This window comes from Bubalus bubalis, chromosome 4, assembly GCF_019923935.1.
Source record: "Bubalus bubalis isolate 160015118507 breed Murrah chromosome 4, NDDB_SH_1, whole genome shotgun sequence".
Taxonomy (NCBI): domain Eukaryota; kingdom Metazoa; phylum Chordata; class Mammalia; order Artiodactyla; family Bovidae; genus Bubalus; species Bubalus bubalis.
The window spans coordinates 101888347-101908856 of NC_059160.1; the positions used below are offsets into that span (position 1 = coordinate 101888347).

Here is a 20510-nt window from a genome sequence, read left to right on the forward strand (position 1 = left end):
ATTTTATCTAGTCCCTTATTTTCATTAATTAGGCTGTTTCACCCATTTTGTATTTAATACAGTTATTGGTGTGGTTAGATGTGGGTCTACCATTTTGTGATTGGCACCACATGCTTACTGATCCCCTTTTCCTCCTTTCCAGCCCTCTTTTGTGTTCATTGATTTGATTGACTTTTAGTGCTCTATTTTAATTACTTCTGTTGTCTTTTCAACAGCACCTCTTGACATCATTTTGTGGTTGCTTTAGGAATTGCCATATACATCTTAACTTGTAACATTCTATTTAATCTTGTAGCACTTCAGAAACAATGTAAGAACCTTGCAACAGGATTGTTCCACTTGCCTATAAACTCTTTTGTGCTGTTGACATATATCTTTATGCAGGTTATAAACCTCACAATACAGTCTTAAAATTATTGCTTAAAACCATCTTTTAAAGAGAAGGAAAAAAATTCTTTTACATTTACCCACATATTTATTATTTCTTGTTACTCCTCATTTCCTCTTATAAATCCAAGTTTCTGTCTAGCGTTAATTCCTTTCTGGCTGAAGAGCTTCCTTTAGCATTTCGTGCAGTGCAGATCTGTTGCCAACAAATTCTTTTTCTTTTAATAGAAAAATGACTTTGTCTTCAGTATTGCAGGTGCTTTTTACTAGAAACGGAATTCTGGGTTAACATAATTTTTTTTCCTTGAGTCCTTTAAAGATGTCACTCCATTGTCTTCCTGCTTCTATTGTTTCTGACAAAAAGGCAGCCAGCATTTATATGATGTTTTTCCTTATATGTACTGAGTCATTTTCCCCCTCTGCCTTTCAAAATTTACTTCTGTTTTAGGAGTTCAAATAAGATGCGCTTAGGAGTGGTTTAAGCTTCTTGGATATGTAAGTTTAAGAATCACACATACATACAATCACACACATAATCCACATATATTATTGATAAAATCAGTCTCACAGATCATGGACGTTTTGTTCATTTTTTTCCAACCTCTCTTTAATCTTCAAGATGAATAATTTTAACCTATTTTCAAGTTCCCTGACTTTTCTGTCATCTGCTAAATTTTTCTTCCAGTAAGTTTTCCTTTTTCCATTAATTTTTTTTATTAAGACTTTATTTTTAGAGCAGTTTAAGGTTTACAGCAAAATTGAGGGGAATAGAGATTTTTCACATACTCCCTGCCACACACGCATAGCCTCTCATCAACATGCCCCTCTAGAGAGGTACATTTGTACAATGGAGGAATCTTCATGGACACCTCGTATCACCCAAAGTCCACAGTTTACATAGGGTTCACTCTTGGTGCTATCCATTCTATGGGTTTGAATCCAGTGCATTTTTTTCATTTCTAAATTTGTACTTTATGTTCTAGAATTTTCATTTGATTCTTTTTATGTTTTATATTTTTCTGCTGAGATTTTCCATCTGCATATTCATAATGACAATATTTTCTTTTTTGGCTCTTGGATATAGTTACAATAGCTTCTCTAAAGTTCTTGTTTTCAAATTTCAATATGTAGGTCATCCCAGCATGGTTTCTATTAACTGATTTTTTTTTCTTCCTGATTGTGGGTCACATCTTCCTTTAGATGGCTAGTAATTTTTGATCATATGCTGGATATTATGTTGTTGGTATAGGTATTATGTTGTCAAATATCTGGATTTTGTAGCATTCTTTCAGCGACTGTTTTTGTTCTAATAGGCAGTTGGTTCAGTTCCTAGCAGATCAGTTTTCTCTTCCTTTCCAGGCTCTTTTTTTTTTTTTTTTAAGGCTTTCTTAGAGGGTGGAGGGAGAGTAGTGTTATTTCTAAGGCATGGGGTCACTGAGCTATTTCTTGAATGCCTAGAAAATCTCTCCATTCTTGCTTGTCAGAACTTCTTTGTCTCTGAATTGACTGCTAGGGTCTTTGTTTAAGTCACAGCTTCCTGGACACTGTTTATTGCCAGCTTTTGTGAAGTTTCTCCCTGTGCATGTACAGCCTATTATTCAACCAATGATTGAGTCTCCTCCAGACACATATAGCACTTCTTTTCTACACAGTTCCTCTCCGCAAAATAACCCTGCCTTACAAACCTCACAAACAGCTCCGCCTCCAGCTAAGGCAGCAGCCCTCAGCTTCATTCCCTGATTTCCTATCCTAGCGACACTACTCAGTCAAAAGGTGTCACCCAGCCAGCAAATCGGGACAGTTGTGGGTCTTAGCACTTGCATTTTCCCTCTCCCAGGGATCACACTCTCGCGTTGCCTTTCGGCCAAGGTCTGAAAGTAGTTGCCTAGTATAATTTGTTTAGTATGATAATTATTTATGTTGGGAAGGTTAAATTGCTATCATCAGGGTTGAAAGCAAAATCTTTGCTACTTACAAGACAACTGAATATAAAACACCTGTTTGGTCCTATACCTTTGAGACTATCGGTAGTTTTTAAATGGCAATATGAATGACCTGACTTGTTTTTGTTTCCCTTTTTCTCCCTTTCTTCTTTTTTTGGTTAAAAAAAAAGGGGGGGATCTTGCATGATCAGCAGCTTTTGGCCAGGTGTTCTCACTCATGAAATTGGCACTTTAGATACCCATGGATAGGACTAGCTGTTATGAGTGTACAGTCTCATATGAGAAGCAGACACAAATAAAAATATTCATATTTTATGTTATTTATGCTATATTTAACAGAAGTATGTAAATGCCTTTAGTTGTAGCATAAGGAAAGTAAGATGCCCTGGGGAGTAGGGAGTCAGGGAAATTTGAAAAAACCATGCTGTTTTCAGGAAAAAGACCCCAAATGTTGCCATGCTGGTCAGAGGACCATGGCATATGATGCAGCAGCCCAGAGGTGTAAGTTCCCTAACTGTATCTTATAAGGGAGAATCATGGGATAAGGTAAAAGTGTAAAAGTTATCCAAAGGGAGTTGTGCTTTCAAAGTAATGGTAATATTCTTTGTACCAAGCTAAAGTGTGTTTTTGGAGACGGCAATGGCACCCCACTCCAGTACTTTTGCCTAGAAAATCCCATGGATGGAGGAGCCTGGTAGGCTGCAGTCCATGGGGTCGCTAGAGTCAGACACGACTGAGCAACTTCACTTTTACTTTTCACTTTCATGCACAGGAGAAGGAAACGGCAACCCACTCCAGTGTTCTTGCCTGGAGAATCCCAGGGATGGGGGAGCCTGGTGAGCTGCCGTCTATGGGGTCGCACAGAGTCAGACACGACTGAAGTGACTTAGCAGCAGCAGCAGCAGCAAAGTGTGTTTTAAAAATGTTTAAGTTTGTGATCCTTACAGACAGTATATTGAAATGATAGAGAGAAGATCCTTACTTTGACATTACCTTACACATCTTCTAGAAAGACACTGCCCAGCTCTAGCCCTTGCTTGGCTAGCTGTGTGATCTTGGGCAAGTGTTTTAATCGCTCTGGACTCCTCAATCAAATGGAGGTTGATAATCTTTCCTTCATAAGTTTTCTGTGAGTTTTAAATGAGTTAGCACATGTGTACTTAGCACTGTGGCTGATGTATAGTACATGTTCATCCAGAATTATTAGAACAATTAGAGGCAGCGAGGCTGGATCAGTAAGTTGTGAGCTTGTGGTGAGCTCTGAATCAAGGGAGAGTACTGAGTTGCATGTTTTCTAAGGACCGAGAAGAGGGACATATTCCTGGGCATGGTGCCCATAAGCAGACTCACTCTACAAAGAAATTCAGCAGAATTGTAGCACAGGTTTTTGTGGTCTTTGTGCAGATGTCCAGCATTATTAGTCAAACCACACAAATCAGTTCCCACCAATTTTGAACACCGGACGGTTTTCATAATAATGAAAACAGCTAATAAGAGAAGAACTCAGGAATTCAGGATTACTCAAATCCTGTCCAGATGAGCTCCCCTACCCCCATAAACTTAGAGGCATTTTTATATAAAAGCAACGCTTTGGACCCAATACCCTTCATTTGTGCTTCCCAGGTGGCACTAGTGGAAGAGAATGCCCCTTCCAATGCAGGAGACGGACAGTTTTGATCCCTGGGTTGGGATCCCTGGAATAGGAAATGGCAATCCACTCTAGTATTCTTGCCTGGAGAATTCCATGGACACAGGAGCCTGGTGGGCTACAGTCCATGGGGTCGCAAGGGTCAGACACAATTGAAGTGACTTAGCACACATGCACGCCCTTCATTGGCTCTTGAGGCACATAATTCAGATCTCATTGACCCCTGGTGGATAGCAACTGTAGCAAGTATTGGGAATCATGCCTTGGAGATATAAGCAAAGCCTCTTCTAATAAAGTAGATTTTCTCTCCTGGAAGAGGGATGGCAGAATCACTGAAGAGAACCCAAGGCCTAGCTGTGAAGCCATTTACATTAAGAGAAGAAATAAGGAAGTGACACCTCTGTAGAAAGTGAAGTCAGCTCCTGTGGATCTGACCACCTCCTGTCTATCTCCTTTTCTCTCTCATACAGGAGGACTGGTGCTAGGTGTTAGTCAAATTCCAGAACTTTGTTCAGGGCCACAGTCCTAGGGGTAGGACTTTGGTTAACAAGTCACAGTGTTCTGCGAGAGCTAGGTGTGCTTTCTTTAGTCTCTCCTCCAGCTTGGCTTTATTTGCAACACCTCCCCTGGGGGCTGTCCTCCTAGCTGAGAAAGATTTAGAGTGGGGAATCCCAGAGCATCTCACTCTGTAATAAGTTCCTTCGGCTTACTGCTGGTGGGTGTGGTCTTTCCTCTGGTCTGACTAATAACAATTCAAGATTCGGCCTTTGGATAGAACAGGAAGAACAGATGTCTAGCTGCCTTGACTCTGGGGCATCTGGCTGCTCAAACATAGGTAATGGAGTTCTCCATAGCACCATCCCCACTAGTTAGTTTTCCATTGGAGTCTGGGGACAAAATATTTATAGCTTCCTTTGTTCTCTGTATATGTCTGGATATGTCACTTGGCCAAATCATAATCACATGCCAGCAATCAAAATAGACAGTGTGGGTCGTAGTGGGTTGGCCATCAATGGGAATTCGAACATGTCACTGGAATACAAACACAAATATCCAAATTATTTACCAATAGTGATACAAACATTTCTAAAATGGTCAGAATTGCCTGTAACCCCAAGCACATTTCCTCATAGAGATCACTTTTATAAATAGTAGCAAAATCTGAGACAAGCACATGTAATCTTATATAACCCTTAAAATGGTTGTATTATTGTAATAATAGTGTTACTTCAATTATGCCAAATCCCATTTTATAACTCAGGCTTATTTTGGTGATAGAATTCATGTTGAGCTTTCAGTTCAGTTCAGTTCAGTTGCTTAGCCGTGTCCGACTCTTTGCGACCCCATGAATCGCAGCATGCCAGGGCTCCCTGTCCATCAGCAACTCCCAGAGTTGACTCAGACTCACGTCCATTGAGTTAGTGATGCCATCCAGCCATCTCATCCTCTGTCGTCCCTTTCTCCTGTCCCCAATCCCTCCCAGCATCAGAGACTTTTCCAATGAGTCAACTCTTCGCATGAGGTGGCCAAAGTATGGGAGTTTCAGCTTCAGCATCATTCCTTCCAAAGAAATCCCAAGGCTGATCTCCTTCAGAATGGACTGGTTGGATCTCCTTGCAGTCCAAGGGACTCTCAAGAGTCTTCTCCAACACCACAGTTCAAAAGCATCAATTCTTCGGCGCTCAGCTTTCTTCACAGTCCAACTCTCACATCCAAACATGACCACTGGAAGAACCATAGCCTTGACTAGACGGACCTTTGTTGGCAAAGTAATATCTCTGCATTTCAATATGCTATCTAGCTTGGTCATAACTTTCCTTCCAAGGAGTAAGTGTCTTTTAATTTCATGGCTGCAGTCACCATCTGCAGTTATTTTGAAGCCCCCCAAAAATAAAGTCTGACACTGTTTCCACTGTTTCCCCATCTATTTCCCATGAAGTGATGGGACCAGATGCCATGATCTTAGTTTTCTGAATGTTGAGCTTTAAGCCAAGGTTTTCACTCTCCTTTTTTACTTTCATCAAGAGCTTTAAGATGCCTAAAACATATTTCCCGTGGGGTTGGCCAAAACATCTGTCCGTCTGGTCTTAGGAAGTGATTCATAGTTACACGAACGGAAGAGTCCAGTTCTTTACTCAATCTCCTTCAAGGATAAGGGGCACATGACTCACTATGTTCCCCCTGTGCTGCCCCAGCACACACCCAAACTTACTATTATGAGAACCTCTTTGGAAACATAAAAATCATAGAATTAATGAGTTTCCTGTTCCAAGTTTACAAATGGTAGGGAAACGGGCAATTCCTATTCTCACGACAATAGATAAGATTTGTTTCTTGCCTCTCAGGTTAAATCTATGAGTTAATTTTTCCCTCTTAAATGCTGATACACATACAGCGCTTTGATTCTTTTAGATCATGTACTTTAGGTACTTAATATTAAATAGGTGAGTGTAGGCTGACACAGTAACCCAAGTATCATTGCAAAATATCATAGCCCAAGTCAGTCACTTTTACTTAATTGGCTTACATTTTGATCATATAATGGCTGAAAGTATATAGTTTATAAATGTATTACATCTTCCAAAGAGAACTGAAAGTTTAACTCTTACAAGTTGGCATACACGTGTCCATGTTCTCAAACAAGGAAGCTGTTTCTTGTAAGGAGACAGAGAGGAAAAATCTGTCAAAGTGCTAAGTTTTGTGATGGGAGCAAGAGACCCTTAGGGGAGTTTTGTTGTTTAATTCCTGAATCATTCTGCTTATCAAGGAAGATCAAAGCAGGATGCAGGGAGGTGTCCCAAGGGGAGACACTGGCGTTTCCAGCCATTCTTCCCTGTTCAGTCATCTCTGGCTTTGTAACATAGAAAGTCTGAAAAAGTGAAACCTTTAGTCCATAGCACAATGCAAAGCATTGCTCGGTATCCAGTAAATGCCAAGTGACGATGCAATGAAGAGACACCGCAATTCTAAGCTTGAGGTCCCTGAAAATACCCTAAGCATAATGTGCAGATGTTAACTTAAAATTTGAGGCAGGCCAGACATAGCTTGATTCATCGAGACCTTGATCGGGATGCAGAATGTCATCTTTAACTTTTCTTGGCAAGAGGTGATGTGTAAAAAAGTGAAAAGGTATTAGAAGATAAAGGCATAGAAGATGGATTTGCTTGATTAGATAGAAATCATTTTCAGGTAGATGTTATCTGCGTTCCACATGGGTCCACATTAACCAAGTCAGACAGCCTTTTGTCTGTGGGGTTTCTTTTTCACCTTATATCTGTCAGAAACGACATGAACTTGTATTGAAAGTGGAAAAATCAGCATGTTAAATACTTTAAACAGATGATAGGTCCAGAGTATATTTCAGAAACAGTTGGGAACAACCACAGCATTAAGAGCAAAACCTCTGGCATGGGTGTGGGTCTGTGGTGTTCACCACTGCACTGTTTAAATTACAGGGAAGGCCTCAAATTCCATTGAAGATTCCAGCCTACAGTGGGCAGCCGTAGCATTGCCAGCGTTCTTTTCTCTTGTGATCGGGTTTGCTTTTGGGGCCTTTTACTGGAAGGTAAGTGCTGTTATTCTTTTTTTTTTCCCCCTTAATCAAAAACTTTACATATTTATTTGCTCATACTACATTACATAAATGATTAACAAACTGCCCTTTTCTAAGAAAGGATCCCACCAAGAAAACAGTAAGACAGGATATGTCTTCACTTATAGCCTCCACAGAATATAAACCTTTGAAAGGTTCCCCCATTCCTCCTCATGTTTTGAAGACCACTCCTCTAACTGAGAATGCATACTTAAGAAAATGAAAACTGGTTTTATTATTCTGCTGCTGCTGCTAAGTCGCTTCAGTCGTGTCTGACTCTGTGCGACCCCATAGACGGCAGCCCACCAGGCTCCCTCGTCCCTGGGATTCTCCAGGCAAGAACACTGGAGTGGGTTGCCAGTGCCTTCTCCAATGCACGAAAGTGAAAAGTGAAAGTGAAGTCGCTCAGTCGTGTCTGACTCTTCGCGACCCCATGGACTGTAGCCCACCAGGCTCCTCCGTCCATGGGATTTTCCAGGCAAGAGTACTGGAGTGGGGTGCCATGCCTTTTCCTTTTTAGTTGAACTAAATATAAAAATGAATAAATATATGATGTGGTTAAAATTAGCTAGAAATGCCGTTTGTATGATATGCTATTTTGGATTTCTACTCTTACGTTCTCTTCTCATTGAAACCTGTCTGAAATTTTTAAATGTGCTAAATGATTGCAAGTCAACTTTTTGAAATGTCTTTTTAATTTGATTACTATTTAAATCTTTCAGTTTCTTTACTACTCTTTCATCTCCAACATCCTAAACCTTTTGAGTGATAATACCATGCATTTTTCATAATTTCTTACTGCAAAAGTATTTTCATAGGCTGCCTGCTGATGAAAACATAGAAGTGGAGACTATTTACCTCTTAAATAGGACATGATAATTTTACAATACATATCATTGTTCTTTTCCCAGAAGAAACAACCAAATCTTACAAGGACAGTTGAAAACAGACAGATTAATGAAGAGGATAATGAAATAAGGTATTTCATTTTACGAAATATGTTCATCAGTAAGGTTGACCTCGCCACTTTTCATGCCATGCATGTGCTCGTAGCATCTTTTAAGAAGTGTTTCACCCTCATGATGGCAGCTTTAGCTCCATTTCTGATCTCCCATTCATTCTCTCCCCAGTCCCACATCTCCACTTACCTGTGAAATACCTTCACACAATTGTCTTCCTGACCCTTCTTAGGGTATGCTCTCTCTTTTCTATAAGCAGCAGAATCTTGCTCATCATGTTCCTGGTCATGGAGCTCGGGAGGCACGTCTACCCTCCTCTTTTACACACTATAGCTGAGACATGCTGAGCTCCTGCTTTAGCGGCAGTCATTATTTTCATCTCGTCTGAGTTGCTGCCACAGAACCTTCCTCGGCCCTTCTAAATTCTACCTTTGTCTCCTTCTGTAAACCCCATTCTTGATATCACCTCCTAGTCAAGATATTTTCAGTGATTTTCTCTTTCACACTTCATATATTAGACCTCACTCTGGCTTTTGGAGCCTTTAACTTATCTCAACTTACTCAGTATTTTTTTAAAGCCAGATACAAAATTTAAGATACCTTTCCACTTATGATAGTTGACTTCTGATCACTGTTTTACTCTTACCACATGCTGCCCAGGACCAATACTTTGACTTTACATCCAGTTATGGTTTTTCCATTTGGCATGTTATTTTCTCTTATATCATGTTGCATGTGTACACATTCACATATTAAGCACATATAAGCATTTTCTGTATATGATTCATATGCGTAGAGAATTTTTTAACTACTTGAGGAGGCTGTGTTGAAGTCCTCCCTATAGTAATATTATGAAAGTAAACTTCCCACCCAATTTTGCAAGCTTTTTGCTCCTGTATTTATAGAAAAGTAAAAACTGCCCTTTACAATGCCCAGATCATGGTATACTTCAGAATCTATCTTAAAGCAAATAAGTATGTTTCTTGGTTTTCAGTATGTTGCAAGAGAAAGAGAGAGAGTTTCAAGAAGTGTAATTGTGGCTTCTATCAACACTGTTACTTTCGTACATTGGTAAGTTTTCAGAATTCAAGCTAAAAGATATAACAGGAACTACCCAGCATCCTAGATGCCGGAATTTATTGTCTTCTATCAAGCTGATGTCAGTATGTCAGCTGAAACTGTTACATTGAATTGTGCATTCTCAAATTTTGAAAGGCAAGCAGTGTTATTCCAGATTAGTGGATTCATCTTGTAGAGGAGTTATACAAAACATTAACAGTTAAGTGTTTCCTTTTTTTTTTTTTTTTTTTTTGGCCACACTGTACAGCTTGTGGGATATTAGGTTGCTAACCAGAGATTGAACCCACATCCCCAGAAGTGAAGGTGCAGAGTCCTAACCACTGGGATGCCAGGGAATTCCTGAGTGCTTCTTATTTTTGAGGCCAGAAAATAAGAGGGTTAGAGTGAAGTAGGATTAAAATAAAAGAGAAGAAGAATAAATAAAACCAATTTCAATTAGGTGTGATTACTATAACATGATAGGAGAAGTATCTCATTTGTTAAATGCTCAATCAAGTGAAAACCAAAAACACTTCCCTGCTATTTTAAGGAAAAGGAGTAAAGGTCAAAATCCCTTATAGTCAGGAGAGGGAAAGTGTCAAGGTAAGGCGCCACCTGCCACATGACTGGTCCTCATTGTGACTCATCACAGTCCAGAACCCCGGATGCACTGAATACAAGCCAGGGATGGATACCTGAGGTTGGTGGTTGTGTGGGTCTGTGGAGGGCACAGGGAGAAGGGAAACCAGGAGAACATAACTAGAGGGCACTGTTTTTTACATCTCCTCTCCCCTCTCCTGTTTTAGCTTCCAAAAAAGTTGCAGATGTGGTGCAGGGAGCACCCTGAATGGCACTAACCTGATCCAGCATCATGCATGCTCTTCCCATTGTACTGCTGCCAGCTGGCTATCAATTCTGTTCTGCCCATGAACTCCCATGGAGAAGGCAATGGCACCCCACTCCAGTACTCTTGCCTGGAAAACCCCATGGATGGAGGAGCCTGGTAGGCTGCAGTCCATGGGGTCGCTAAGTAGGACACGACTGAGCGACTTCCCTTTCACTTTTCACTTTCATGCATTGGAGAAGGAAATGGCAACCTACTCCAGTGTTCCTGTCTGGAGAATCCCAGGGACGGGGGAGCCTGGTGAGCTGCCGTCTATGGGGTCGCACAGAGTCGGACATGACTGAAGCGACTTAGCAGCAGCAGCAGCAGCATGAACTCCCATGTATTCCAGTGGGTTATGAGTGTTCTTTCATTTTTCTAACTCTTCCTTTCTTCCCTTGCACCCCCTCATGGTTGGAGGATCATTTATTTGCCCAGATTATTACAAACACGGTCTCTGGGGAGCTTCGCCCTCTACTTTCATGTCACTGTCCTTCCAGCTCTCCCTTTTGTCCCAGATTCAGAGATTTCTCTCTACAGTGAACCTTCTGCAGGGAAAGTGGGTCACAGAGTCTCTTGTCTCCTCCAGGAACTCACTTTTTATCAAACGCCATTTTTTAGCAACCCAAAATAACATCATATAATAATAGTAATTATGTCACATATGCCTCTCACACTTTAACCCTGCTATTACGCAGACTTCATTTTTACCTTGAATCATGCCCTTGATCACCATGTCTGGGGCATGAATAGCACCCTCTCTTTTTTCTGCTCCCATCCTAGCCCTCTCTAGATTCTGTTTCCTATCAAATACTGTAAAGGAACACTTGACTCTCTTTATTTTCAGACCCAGTATTCCCTAAGCTGAAATCATTGTTATTCCTGAAAACTTAACTTTTCTGCCCTTGAATCCCAGTACTAACCTACTGCTTCTTCCCTATCTGCCGTTTCAGTTCCCTTAAGCCAAACATCCACCGAGCACACGTGAAGTGGTTAATTGAACCTTCAAGGTTCAAGTAATGTCCTCTGTGATTTGCTTTTGGATGGCATCACTGGGATCCTGTTTTGGCATATGGGTCATGTGGTGTTTAATTGTGGTACTTGTCCTGTGACATTTGGAGAATGGATTTTGATGGAAAAGCCCAGGGCACTGGCCTAAGAGGGAAAAAAAAAGATGGCATTTTAAAGGCTGCAGTCAAGCAACTAACACATGTCTACCAGTCAGAGGACACGCAAGGGCAGGAACCAAGGCTGTCTGGTTCTTGCTGTATCTCCTCATGAGCACCCCACTTGTTGCCTAAGCATTGTAGGCACTTAGTCAATGTCTATTGAATGAGTGACTGGGGCAATAAACAAACCCTAAATGAAAAGCTTACTAAGTGGTAAGGAAATGACCTTTTTTAAAAGGTTTTTTGTTTTACAAGATAAGTATGTTTTAGAGATCTGCTGTACACGATAATGCTTAGAGCTAAAAAAAATCTATATTGTGTATTTAAAAATGTGTTCAGAGGGTGGATCTTGTGTTGTGTTCTTACTGCAATAAAGTAAGATGAACAATATTTTAAAAAGTGCAGTAAGGTTATTTTTATCTTATATGTGTATGTTTAAGTTGCTGATTTTGGTCAGGACAGCAAAGTGTGTACAGCAAGGGGAAGATGGTCATATAGGAAACAGCTAACTTATTTTCTTGGAATCTGAAATATTACTCATATAATTAAATGAATGAAAATGAAGCAGGTTAAAGAAGCCCCAGATTGTTTAGAAATAAACTCATCACATAATAATTGAGGAGTTGGTGTGAAATAGATGACCTTACCGGAGAAGACAATGGCACCCCACTCCAGTACTCTTGCCTGGAAAACCCCATGGACGGAGGAGCCTGGTAGGCTGCAGTCCATGGGGTCGCTAGGAGTCGGACACAACTGAGCGACTTCACTTTCACTTTTCACTTTCATTCATTGGAGAAGGAAATGGCAACCCACTCCAGTGTTCTTGTCTGGAGAATCCCAGGGACGGGGGAGCCTGGTGGACTGCCGTCTATGGGGTTGCATAGAGTCGGATACAACCGAAGCAACTTAGCAGCAGATGACCTTACTCATCATCATCTTGGCAAAGCTCTCTCAAGGCTCAGGTCAGAAACCATCCCCTCTGAAAAGCTGACTTTCCAAATGAAAGTAATCTCTATGATTTCCCAGGTGGCTCAGTGGTGAAGAAATCCACGTGCCAATGTAGTAGACACAGGAGGTATAGGCTCAATCCCTGGGCCAGGAAGATCCTCTGGAGGAGGAAATGACAGCCCACTCCAGTATTCTTGCCTGGCAGATCCCAGGGACTGAGGAGCCTGGCAGGCTACAGTCCTTGGGGTTGCAAAAAGTGGGACCCGACTGAGCATGCACACACAATTATATTTCATATTACATTTCATACCATACTAATAAATTAGGAAGGCATCACATTTACTTACATACACTTTTTGTGTCCTCTTATAAACCATAAGCTCTGAGAGGACAGGACTCATTTCTGAATTTCTTTATGGAATCCCACTAAGCTATATAGTTTATACTATGCACATGCAAGTAATGATGACTGTATCTGTTGAATAAATGAAGAGATGAATGATTACATCAAAGAATTGCAATAATGTGAGAATAAATTTTATTTATTTAGTAAAAACAGATGTGTGTAGGTAGAAGTAATTAACAATCAAATGTTGAGGGAAAGATAGATATAAAAGGAAGTAAAAAGCAGCTCATTATCATGAATCTGCAAACCCCAAAGTCAAAACGTGAATGTATCATTTGTGACCATTTATTGAGCACCCACTACATAAAGAAAGCTTTGTTCTCTGTAACAATAGAGGTTAAAACCTGCCAAGGAAATTTGAATATAATTTGGGAAAAGGGATATGGTGGAAGGAGAATAGGCTGTGGCATGGTAGGCGAGGAAGTCTTTCAAGAAATAAGAATAACCATAGTAAAAAGTATCAAAATAGAAATGAAATGTGAAGTTGTAATTATATATTTTAAAAATTGGATATAATTTGTATTATAGAAATTTTCTTGGTTAACAAAAAAAGGGAAAATATAAGGAATGACTTAGGTTTGTAGCAAAGATTTCTCCCTGAACTAAAACAAATTAAACCAGGACAAATATTGGAACGCTAGAACTAAAAACAAATGGAATAGTTAGATCTCCAACCTATAACTGGAAAATGAAGAGGAGGGTTTGATATTTTAAATACAGGGAAAGGATATAGATAATGAACCAGAAAGAAAAAGAAGTTGCCTCTAGGACAAAATATACTAAAGCTGCGATTATTTGACATCAAATGTGAAATTATCTCTGAAAAGTTAAAAATGTATTTAGTCAACTAGCTGATGACAAGGATTCATATGTGACATCCTAGAATTTTTCACTTATTAGGTTGCCTGTAGCACAGTTTAGGAGAGAGAAGTAGAGTAGATCATAAAACATATTCCTCTTCATTCTAACCACAAGTGTGATACCAACAAGCTCTAGTATAGCAAAACTTACTATAACCTAGTTCTGTCCTCAGATTGCTTATGGCCTACAAAAGGAGATAAGACATATGTATAAATAATCTATTTTTTAAAGCACCAAAGGAGGTGTTGGTTAAAAATCAACAGAAGGAGCTGACAGAGAAATGTAGTAAAGAATCAAAGGTCAAACCATTGTATATGGTTGCCAAGGATATACCCTCAACATAACTCTAGATAATGAATGATATGGACGGCATCCCTTAGAATTGCACTACCCACATACAGTTGTCTTAGAACTGACTCATTGGAAAAGACCCTGATGCTGGGAACGATTGAAGGCAGGAGGAGAAGGGGACGACAGAGGATGAGACATTTGGATGGCATCACTGCCTCGATGGACATGAGCAAGCTCTGGGAGTTGGACAGGGAAGCCTGGTATGCTGCAGTCCATCAGGTTGCAAAGAGTTGGACATGACTAAGCGACTGAACTGATTAAAATTGTTTTATATAACAGGGGAGCGAAAGCACTAGGAGAAAAGCTTCACTGTGTAGGTGATGGAGGTGGCATTTGTATTGAGCTAGGTCTTAAATGGTTGGTAAAATTTTACTGGCAGTAGGGAAGGTGCTGCAAATGGCATAAGCTAAATCAGAAGACCAAAAGTACAGACTGTGTTCAAGGGTTTATACAGCTGGAGATCACACATAGAGGGTTTAAATGCTAAGAAAGGATGGACATCAGTGTGAAAGGGTCCGAATTCCAATATATAGGGCATACACACTATTGAATCACATAAGGAGTTGTTGGAGGGTTTAGAAAAAATGTGAGTAATACAATCAAAGCAGAGGTTTAGGAAAGTAATCAGATGTTGATGTGGCCGGATGAATGGGAATGGTGAACTGGAGTCAGGAAGTCCACTTAGGAGTGGATTTTCAAACAGATGTGAGAGAATGACAACTTGAGCTAGGGTCACAGCCATGGAAATAGGAAAGCATAGGCCATTTTGGAGACACAGCAGTAAAAGAATCAAGTCCTAGTTCCTGATGGGATGTAAGGCTTGATATTATAGCACTCAGGGATGCATGTGCTCAGTCGAGTCTGATTGTTTGCGGCCCCATGGACTGTAGTCTGCCAGGCCCCTCTGCCCATGAAATTTTCCAGGCAAGAATACTGGAGTAGAGTGCCATTTCCTTCTTCAGAGGATCTTACTGACCCAGGAATCAAACCCACATCTCCTGCATTGGCACATGGATTCTTGATGATTTAGAGCCTATAAGACCAACCAGATGTTAGCACCATTAGAAAAAAATGGGAGAAGGAGATGTTAGTAATTATTAACCAGTGGCCAAATATGCTGCACTGGAACTTCAGTGAACAGTCAGGGATGGAAATAGATTTGGGATTGGGAAGTCATCTACAAAGAATTTTAATTGAGACCTCAGGGGAAGGACTGCATAATCATGGCGAAAGCCCAGTTTGGTTGGGGGTAAACAGCATAAGTCTGTAGATACTCAGATAGCAGTGTTTGTAGACTTATCCCAGCATAGTAAGTGGAGAAAGTAATTCTTATTATAATTAGGCTGGCAGATTTATAAAAGAAACACAACTTGGAAGTTTCCAGTGGATCTGAGCTAAGACAGAAGAAGGGAGATCCTAGAATTGGAATAGGGATGAGGGCAAGTTATGTGGAGACATTTAATGTACAGGACTCAGGAATGGTTGGTTACCAAAGGGCCGGATCTGTGACTCTTTACCATGTATTTCCTAAGGTTTGGTTTTGGAGCTTGCTCTCTGCTGATACATTGTGATGCAGAGTATTGGAAGGAATTAGTCTTAGGTTCAAACCTTGAGCTGCACCTTAACCAGCTGTAGGTTCCTGGATAAGTCAGTTGTTTTTGACCCCAGGTTTTTCAAATATAACTGAAAGGATAATAATGCTCACCCTGTTTATTTCATGAGGTTGTTGTAAGAATCCAGGGTATCATTATAAAAATAGTAGTTTTGTTCTATAGGAAACCAGTTGTTGGCTTTTAAATGTTTTTTTTTTTTTTTTTGCTAAATGATCCAAAGGCAAAGTCAGAAGACTTTCTGACTTCTCTCTTGTTTCTCTCTGCTTAAGTTTAGAATTTCAAATTCTTCATAGCTTTCAAAAAAAATATGTATTTTTTTGCCTTTTGTTAGTTCCTTCTGCTTTTCTAACCAAGCTTTATTTTTTAAATTTGGTAATTTGTTTTTCTGAAATTTTCTCTTAATGTCTGTTAATTTTTCCTTCAGGATTTAATTCTGCTTTCCTAAATATAATTTTCCTATTTTTAAAAGTTTGGTAAATTGTCATATAATACAGTTTTTAGTATATGATTACATTTTATATATTTATATTTTTAGTAAATTACATTTAGAGAATATACAAAATATTACATTTAGAGATTATATATATCTAGTATATTACTGGAAAAAACACTCATACACTCATAAAGTTTTTAATATAGCCTGTGTATTGATCTCAAACATTTTAAAACCAGTGACCTCTGATTCTTCGGATTAATAAATAAGGACAAAAATAGGTAAAGAGTAGGGGACTTCTCTGGGGGCTCAGATGATAAATAATCCACCTACAAGGCAGGAGACTCAGGTTCCATCCCTGGGTTGGGAAGATTCCCTGGAGAAGGGAATGGCAACCCACTCCAGTATTCTTGCCTGGAAGATCCCATGAACAGAGGAGCCTGGTGGGCTACACTCCATGGGAGTCATACATAGTCAGACACAGCAGAATGACTAACACTGTAACTTTTCACAGGAAAGAAATTAAATGCAAAATACACATTTATTTAGGGGTTGTGACTAAAGATAACATATAAATGCTGCCTATAATTAAAAAAAAAAAAAAGATAAGGAAGTGCAAACACTTCAGTTGAAAGTTGAAAAATCCAGGACTTCCCTGGTGGCATAGCGGATAAGAATCCACCTGCCAGTGCAGATTCAATCTCTGGTCCAGGAAGATTCCATATGCTATGTAGCAACTAAGCCCGAGTGCACAACTCCTGAGCCCACGTGCCTAGAGCCTGTGCTGCTCAACAAAAGAAACCACCGCAATGAGAAGCCCTCGCCCTGCAATGAAGACTAACCCCCACTCACCACAACTAGAGAAAGCAATGAAGACCTAGCACAACCAAAAATAAATCAATTAATTAAAATAATAATAAAAAGTTGAAAAGTCTGAAAGCTGAGTCTGTAGCTCAGCGGTTTAACCCCAGCACTGAAAAGCTAGAACAGAGTCTGGCTTTCATGATTCAACAAGTACAATAAGCTGCTCTGAGGCCAAATGAACTTCCCCAGAGGCCTTGTCAGAATGTGGTGACAGGATTTCTTTGTTTCTTTTTTGGCACACAGTATACTGGCGATCTTGCTGCTGTTCTTTCCTTGGTTGGTAGACGTGATTGCTAGAACCTGGGGAGGCAGTCAAGACCCTGGTGCTGCTCAGTGGCTGGGAGGCTGCCATTTGTGGGATCCCTGATATATTTCATGCCACTCCACTTCTCCACTCGGACACCACCACTGTCCCTCATGCCTCACTGCCTGTCTACAACCTTTTCATAGCCTTGTTAGAGAAGTTCACGGTTACACAGATTGATAATTCTCATCACAAACGGAGATAAATAATCTGTGGTGTGCCTGGGGATATGAAAGCCACAGGGCATTCATTCATCCACTCCATGTTCAAGACGTATTTATCAAATATAAGTGGGGCTTCCCTTGTGGCTCAGTGGTAAAGAATCTGCCCACCAATGCAAGAGATGCCGGAGACATGGGTTCAATCCCTGGGTCTGGAAGATCCTCTGGAGGAGGAAATGGCAACCCGCTCCAGTATTCTTGCCTGGAAAATTCTATGGACAGAGAAGCCTGGTGAGCTACATAGAGTCCATGGGCTCACCAAGAGTCAGGCATGACTGAGCATGCAAAAACAGACCACTCCAGCACTATTCAAGAGCAGAGCATTCCTATGAAACCTTTCTTAAACCAAAATGGCTTAAAGCAAAGAAGCAATCATCTTAGGACACATCTAACAGGATGCACAAAATAAATTGAGGTGAAGCACAGATGCTTATAGATGCAGTTCAAAGATAGAGGAACTTTATGCTGAGATTCTAAGTGTAGTTCCGGGGAAAGAACTTGGCAGTGCCACTCTTACTGATGGGGCTGCACACTTACTGATAGGCTTATTGCAAAACAAACCCTGAATGCTTTGTCACTTTTTGCCTTTTTTCAGAGAAGCAAAAATCCTCTTGAGATTTCTGTCGTGTGTTGAAAACAGGTACTAATGTAGGTCTTTTGTAAAAGCAAAGTAAAGGGAACTTGGAAAAAGCAGGGGATAACTGTATGGATTTTGTACCAGGCACTGTAGTTGTTGGAATACAGCAGTGAAAAAGATCAACAAAACTCCATGTCCTCAGAGGGCTTACATTCTAATGGGAAGACATACTAAATAAAAAGATCATTTCCGATTTTGTAAAATGTTACTAGAGAGATCAGAGAGTGATCACTAATATCTAGGAAAATATTTGTCAAGTTACGGTAGGCTGTGAAGCATACATTGTAAATCTAGTACTCATCCTGTAGGCACATGAAGTTAGCTACTGAGAATGAAAAGAAGGCAGAAAGCAGATATGCTGTATAATTTCTCTCTTTTCCTTTCTTCTCTAGGCGGGTAACAGTTCATGTTTGCTTCATAAATGAAGCAGCTTTAAACAAATTCCTATTCTGTCTGGAGTGACAGACCGCATCTTTATCTGTTCTTGCTACCCATGACTCTCTATGGATGATTGAGAAATTGGAACAAAGTGTTTTACTGTGAAACTGGCACTGAATTAATCATCTATAAAGAAGAACTTGTATGGAGCGGGACTCTATTTTAAGGACCTACAGGGAGTTGTGGTCTCAATTAGAACTTGCAAACTGATATTGGGAGAGAAAGCACGTGTCCCAGATTGCATATACAATTTTGCATGCCTCCAGAAGCATCTAACTGCTGAAAAAACCACATAGCTTTATGTTACAGTGACAACCTGCAGTTCATAGTTATCTTGGTCTGCAAGTAGATTTCAGCCTGGATAGTGGGGGGTGGGGGTCATCATTTGTATCAGAGGGATCTAGAAAATGTTCAAAAAACAAAAACTCAATAGCATCATCCACTGTTCATTTAGAAAGCAGTGGACACAGTGTGGGAGTAGGTGCAGGTCCGCCTCATAGCTGCTGATCAGTGAGGGATGTGGGTCTGAGCTTGGGTCTCTTCCTGACATAGAAGGTGCTCACATGTATCCCACGAGACAAATGGACATAGTTGGCTGGCTCTATCTATACAAGCTAGCCAGTACTGAATGACAACATGATGCCTTTGCAGAGAAGAGACTCCTAGAGAGTTGTCACATGAAGAAGCTGTGGACACTGATCAGCAGAACCATCTGCGGAGGAGGACATCTGGCACCCCTAGTGATCCGCCAAGGAGGACATCTGGCACCCCTAGTGACGCCGGCCTTTGCCCTTGACCACTTTACAGTGTATAAATTGTGCTTGCAAAATATATTACAAAATGTTTATATTCTAAAACTATTACAGAGTTATGTAAAGGGACTTAGGAGGAATCACTGAATGTATGGAGGCCCCATTTTCAATTTCTGCTGTGGGAGAGAGGAAAAATAAGTTACCATATTTAGTATCTAAGATTAGAAAACTACACTCACATGCTGATAAAGGGTGTTGAAAATTAGGTGACTTGGCTTTTACAAGAATGCAGGGAATCAGGTAACATTAGTTATTTATACTATAATCACCATTATCTGTTTAAAGGATCCATTTATTTAAAATCAGGCACTCTATATTCATTAAGGTTTATGAATTAAAAAGAGAGCTTTATGTAGTTATGCATGTCAGTTTGCTATTAAAATATGCGACAGCGTTTTTGTCATATTAAGTGAATTTGGCAGGAATTCCCAAGATGGACATTGCGTTTTTAAACCAGAACTTGTAAAGACATTAAGTGAATTTCCCTTGCCAGTTTTCTTTTTTTATGTCAAAGGAACATCTAACTAAGGTCAAAGAGTGATTTCTTATGGTTTATTTTGATGAAGATTCTTTCAATATGTCATGAACATAAAGGAATCCAAAGCTTTCCTTCTAACTTCATCCTTGTGATAACATTATTGCCATATCCTACCACCATGAGATGACCTTCAGTGCAGTGACACAGAGGGGCATGAAAAACTGCTACCTTTTATTTGACTTTACTAGTCCAAGAATTTCTAGTCGAGTTGGATGTTAGCTTACGTTCAATGCTAATTAGAATACAACTCCAGTAAGTGGCCTTTGCTCTTTTTTATACCAAAGAGCTCAGATGATTTCTATGACCCTTGTGTTCTCTAAAGTGCTGTGGTTCCTCAAATACTAGTCGTTTCTCTAAGATACAACCCAGGTGCTTTGGGAAGCTGCATGAATTTATTTAGGCCCTCAAATATCCCGTGATACAACTATGATATGTATAATAAAA

At 40.1% G+C, this 20510-nt stretch overlaps 1 protein-coding gene across 1 annotated transcript in view; it reads left to right on the top strand.

The window, feature by feature from the left end:
- The window catches only part of KITLG (KIT ligand), a gene marked incomplete at its 5' end in the record, with an annotated part of 57265 nt that extends 38577 nt beyond the window's left edge, over positions 1–18688 (top strand). Inside the window, 4 exon segments of the mRNA NM_001319799.1 lie at positions 7434–7543; positions 8482–8549; positions 9524–9600; positions 18671–18688. Coding sequence (NP_001306728.1) covers positions 7434–7543; positions 8482–8549; positions 9524–9563 — 218 coding nt within the window.
- Between the last annotated feature and the right edge of the window lie 1822 nt (positions 18689–20510).